The sequence below is a fragment of the Camelina sativa genome, chromosome 7 (assembly GCF_000633955.1).
Source record: "Camelina sativa cultivar DH55 chromosome 7, Cs, whole genome shotgun sequence".
Lineage (NCBI taxonomy): Eukaryota > Viridiplantae > Streptophyta > Magnoliopsida > Brassicales > Brassicaceae > Camelina > Camelina sativa.
Window position 1 is genome coordinate 30,313,663 of NC_025691.1, and position 5,187 is coordinate 30,318,849.

Sequence of the window (5,187 nt, forward strand, 5' to 3'; positions counted from 1 at the left end):
ACAATAACGTTAGAAGTGAATAAGAAATTGTGTCGCAAGAAAGGAGCAGTATCTTTCTGCTTTTACGTTTAAGCTTTAAGGTCCAGATAAGGAACTCTTTTGTATATCTCCAAAAAAAATATTACTGAAACCGTATCCGATAAATCATTCTCTTGTAGAAAGTAACTAATAGAGCTACTTCAACCTATGAACCATACTCCCGTATATAAGCACTTACTTTGACAGTAACATCTATTCGCCTAATCAACCGACATTCAGCCCAATCATAGAAGCAGATAAAATCACTTGAGCACATTGCCAATAATGTCCCACCAAAAATGTGCTCTGCTGAGAAAGTAGGTCTCACAGTCTTCTTTTCCTGCATATTATTAAGGCGCTGTCAGTACAGGTTAGTGTAATCCAGATAACAGAACCAGACAAAAAAAAGCAAAAGCTTTAAAGTTAAATCAGTGGGGAAAGAAACGTGCCAAAAGGAATTCAAACCTGGAAATTCTTGCTGAAGATCTTGATCTTTGTCGAGCTTTCCCTGACAGCATGCTCCCCATCAGATGACCAAACAACTTCCAGCGCAGAGCCAAATGACCTATTTCGCCAAGCCAAGGCAGTGTAGATGATATACTCACCATCTCCACAAACAACCACAAACCTACCATTAGGGTTGTGCTTCAAGCTCTGAAAAGCAAAACAGTAAAATAACAAAAACATAAGTGACAGTGGGTAGTCACAAAATTAATATATGAATAAGGTAAAATTTCTTACTAAAACCAGTAATCTATCAAACTGCCCCAAAATAAAAATAACTAGCAGCAGAAATTAAAGAAAACTGTTAGCACTACATATCCACTATATACTCAACAAATGTAGAAATGACAAGCTAGAGAAACGAAACCATAATTCCTTCATTATCTAAAGGGAGTGTCAATATATACAACCAGAAGGATGCCACTTACTTGAGGATAAAGATCGCAGGTCCCTAACTCTTTAACAGCCAAAGGCAGTCTCTCACCATCAGTGACCTAAGTAGGTTCAGAATCAAAAATAATAAACATTGCCAAACATGAGCTTATTTTAAAAGAAAAAAAAACAAAAACAAAAAAGTATTCATCATTTAAACCCCATACCTCATCTGTGCCAACGCTCTTGATGTTTACAGTATGTATCTCATTGTGTTTAGCCCAAATAATTTTTCCGCTGTTATCCATACTAGCTACTGGTATTTCACGGCCAAGTTTCACCATTATGGATCCTTCATCATAACCGATTACAACCCTGGAAAAAGATAAGCTATTGTCATTTCGTAAATTATGTAGGAAAAATAAATTCACACAAAAAAATANCAAAAAAAAAATTATGTGAAGATAAATATACCTTTAGAAGGAAATCAATATTGTCAGAGTAAAAGTTGAGAAACTTACCGGCGTGAACCTTTAATGTGTCCAATAGCCCAAACCCTCTCAAGGCCATAGTTCAACGTATTCTCAAGCCTAGATGTCAAGTATTAAGTAAAATTGTTGGAGGAAGATTTTTGAAAATTTGAAGGAAATTTGAAAAAGATCAAATCAATAGTAGCTCCAATAGAGACATCATACAGTTACCTGTAAGTGGTGGCATGCCATATGCGAACAGTTCCATCCTCAGATCCAGTAATAATTATTGGGAGCTCTGGATGGAAAGAAACCGCAGAAACATTGTGTGTATGACCTTCAAGTGTCTGAACGCAACTCTTCGTTTGGTAATCCCACACCTGCTTGCAGAAGACATTTATGAACAACAGAAAACCCTGAACGAACCTAGATACAAACAATACAAATGGAGATACATGCAAGCACACATATGTAGCAAACAAAGAGCGCTCATTACAGACCTTGGCAGTATGATCATCAGATCCAGTGATTAGGTATGGTTTATCCCCACCAGTAAAGTAGTCTACACAGTTTACGCCTTTCATATGTGCATCCAAAGTAAAATTTGGATCCGGAGAACCAAGATTCCAGATCTAGATAAGAAAAGGTGTAGGTAAATACAGGAAAAAAGTGTAGCTTCTCATGATCATGAAATGAAACAAACAAAATGTGTCTTTAAAAGTCCAAGAGACTAATCTTACTTTAATGGTACGGTCAAGGGATGCACTAGCAAAAGTATTGGTATCTTTCGGATTGAAAGTGACTTGCATAACATAATGGGAATGGCCTTCAAAAATCTGAGTGCAAAGCCAACCCTTTTCCCAGTCCCAGAGCTTGATGAGCATATCATCAGATGATGATAAGACATAGGGAAGGGTGGGATGAACAGCAACACACCTAATGTAATCAGCATGAGCCTCAAATACTTTGATCTTATCCATAGTGTTGTAGTTGTAGACACGAATGAACATGTCATCAGCTCCAGCTACAACCCACTGCTTCCGTGCAATGAACTTAGCTGAGCGAACTGCACAACAATGACATAATAGACTCAGGATAAGCAGAATGCTGTGGGCGAACCGGAAACAAGGAGATGGTGTATATCATATCATATCATATCATACCAGGCAATTCAGTCACGTCGAAAGATTTAACCATTGTCTGCAAAGTCATATGATGATTTTGGGTAAACAAAAAGATAGAGAAGAAGCAAAGAGTAAAGAATCAGGAAGACTTGCTATCTAGCAAGTAAGATAAAAGCAATAGATGATAGTGATACTAACCTGTGTCTGATAATTCCATATGCACACAGTTCCGGAATACAAACTTGCCAGGATCCTATACCAATATATATGGGATTAATGTTGCCTTAAAGCTATAGTATAAACTAAAGAATAGAAATGAAGAATGCGATCAAAATTACCATGGCTCTGTTGGATGGAGATCTACAGATTTGACTCTTTCTGATCTTTGAGCAAATTTGCGCTGATGAAAACAGATAAAGAGTGAGTGTCACTCAAACAAAATCCAATCCGCAGGAGATAAAAATGGAGCATAGAATAAACCAGGGAGACTGCATTTTACCTTGATTTCAAGTCTCAGAGGCTGTCAACAATTCAAAAGAAACCATAAACTTTTAAGTTAGTGCTGAAGAGAAAACACACAAAATACGTAGCGAGAAACCATAATAGTAGAAAAAACAAACGCATCTCAACAGGGAGGAGCATGTACAAAAATTTTATGCAATGAGGAACACAACACTCATTCCGAGAAATAAGGAATAATAGAAAGAGATCCAGAGGTAGATCTAACAGATCATCATATCACTCACCATCTTTGCAAGTCCAAACGAGTGTCTGGACAGATGATCGGCTTCTCGTCGGCAGCGAGGATCAGAGAGATGCCGAAGAAGAAGGAGAGTAATGCAAGAAGGGGCAGTGATGGTGATCCCCCCACTTTCCAGTGCGCGTTGGCGATCTTGGATCTGAATCTGGATGATGCGTACCGTACAACCAATGCGGCGTCGTTTTTATCACGCGTTTTTTTTTTTTTTTCGACACTGTATGCGTGCGATTATGTGTTACGTTTCGACGATCCTTTCTTGTTTGTTAGTTGTTGTTGCACAAGTTTGAACCTACCAATTTTACTACCTACTAAACTGGACTTGTTGAGTTTTATGAATGAAACACTGATCACAAAGCTATCAAAATAAGGGCTGGGAGTGGGATGTGTCACGTAACATTGAAAGCACTAACCGCAGGAAGCAATCATAAACCTATTCCGAGTCTACTGGTTCTTTACATACAAATTGAAATGTCTTAAATTGTTGAAGTCACTTCAAACTGCAACTCCTTTTCACACACCGTCCAACAACATGGTTACTTTGGCTGGCGCTCTCAACTTGTTTTTATGCCCATTCGAATTCTCTGTACATCCCAATTGTTAAAGAGTAGTAGGCTCTCTACGAGTCGTCCTGACAACTCACAACCACAAGAATCTTCATCACTTGTTTCACACCACCAAAATTCAAACCCCTGCACAGAGAAAGTAATATGTTGTGCAGTGAGATGTCTCAAGTTTCTCTCTACTCATGGCAAAAAGTTCCCCAGGTGAAAGAAAGAATTGATCAAACTTACTTGAGTTGAATCGATCCATAGGAATCTCTCGCTGTTCGCGTTTGATGCACAGGTACTCAGCAAGCAAAGCCATAACGGCGAGACCCGTACCATTGACGACCCACCATGCCATAGAGGAAGGCCAACCTCCATACATGATGCAAAAGAAGAGATGTACGATGTAGAGAGTTGCAGAGAAATCTAAGCATTTGCGTGCTCGTTCCACCAAAAATATCATGTAAACAGCACTGCGTATGAAGAAGAGAAGTAGTAATATGAACAAAATTAAATAAAAGAGAAAGCAAAAAAAAAAGGGGAAGAAAAAAGGCATAGAGATAAAAGGAATCTAACCCAGCGAGTGAAGAGAAGAGGAATGAGGCAATAACACACCAACCAGTGAAGGTAGAAGTAGTGAGTGTTGCATAATCGAAGAAGTAGACAAGACTAAGGCGAGGAACACGAAGGCCAAGAAAGACCATAGTGAAGAGTCCTAGTGTGAGGTAGTAAGAGCACTGGAGGCATATAATCTGGCCAACAATAAGCCAAGGGTCCCATACAGCTGTGCCATAGAACATGGCTCTCTGCCAACAACAAAAAAAAAACACCAAAATTCACCTAAGATCAGATCAAATCAAATCCCTCATCTATTATATCCTACAAAAAACCTAATGCAAAGTAAAATCCATATACAAGAAGCAGCAGCTAGCAGATGTTCGAAGAAAACGCACCTCTAACTAAGAATTCTAGATTCGGGAATCGGGATGATGTTATTGTAAAGAAGAAGAAGAAGAAGAAGATCAAACCGGATCCGCTGAATACGGCACAGCTAGAGATGCACCCAATCGTACCAGATCGATTGTTCCTTCCTCAAAGCAAGCAATGGCGATTTTGCAGAGAGAGAAACGATAGAAACCTCCTTGTGTTGGTGTTGGCTGGTACAACAGCGCTTCTCTCTTTCTCTCGCTTCAAGCGACCAGAAAGAATCAAGAATTGATAGGGTTTAGATAAGTGTTCACAATGTACTAAACAAGAATGACCGCATAGCGCAGTGGATTAGCGCGTTTGACTTCGGATCAAAAGGTCGTGGGTTCGACTCCCACTGTGGTCGATCTTTTTACCTTTTTTTTTGTTTTTTGCAACGTTGCCCATTATTGATTCAGATTGTGTCC

The 5,187-nt window shown here is 39.1% G+C and overlaps 2 protein-coding genes and 1 non-coding gene across 4 annotated transcripts in view; 1 reads left to right on the plus strand and 2 right to left on the minus strand.

Moving 5' to 3' along the window:
* The window catches only part of LOC104752534 (coatomer subunit beta'-1), a gene marked incomplete in the record, with an annotated part of 6,513 nt that extends 3,105 nt beyond the window's left edge, over positions 1 to 3,408 (minus strand). The window contains 13 exon segments of the mRNA XM_019228033.1: positions 218 to 358; positions 484 to 672; positions 951 to 1,016; positions 1,122 to 1,269; positions 1,416 to 1,484; positions 1,596 to 1,744; positions 1,865 to 1,996; positions 2,105 to 2,430; positions 2,528 to 2,564; positions 2,687 to 2,741; positions 2,827 to 2,888; positions 2,988 to 3,008; positions 3,235 to 3,408. Coding sequence (XP_019083578.1) covers positions 218 to 358; positions 484 to 672; positions 951 to 1,016; positions 1,122 to 1,269; positions 1,416 to 1,484; positions 1,596 to 1,744; positions 1,865 to 1,996; positions 2,105 to 2,430; positions 2,528 to 2,564; positions 2,687 to 2,741; positions 2,827 to 2,888; positions 2,988 to 3,008; positions 3,235 to 3,237 — 1,398 coding nt within the window.
* Positions 3,605 to 5,021, minus strand: LOC109125688 (protein SYS1 homolog). 2 transcript variants are annotated; one of them, XM_019228050.1, is made up of 4 exons: positions 4,822 to 5,021; positions 4,370 to 4,599; positions 4,040 to 4,266; positions 3,605 to 3,937 (listed from the first exon to the last, which is right to left on the minus strand). In XM_019228050.1, exons 2-4 carry the CDS (start codon positions 4,591 to 4,593, stop codon positions 3,930 to 3,932), a joined length of 459 nt encoding a protein of 152 aa, XP_019083595.1. In that variant the 5' UTR covers positions 4,594 to 4,599; positions 4,822 to 5,021; the 3' UTR covers positions 3,605 to 3,929. The 2 variants fall into 2 exon arrangements, with proteins under 2 accessions (XP_019083595.1, XP_019083594.1); XM_019228049.1 differs by having other exon boundaries at positions 4,747 to 5,016.
* On the plus strand, positions 5,053 to 5,126 carry TRNAR-UCG. The gene has a single exon. It is a non-coding gene; the product is annotated as a tRNA-Arg (tRNA).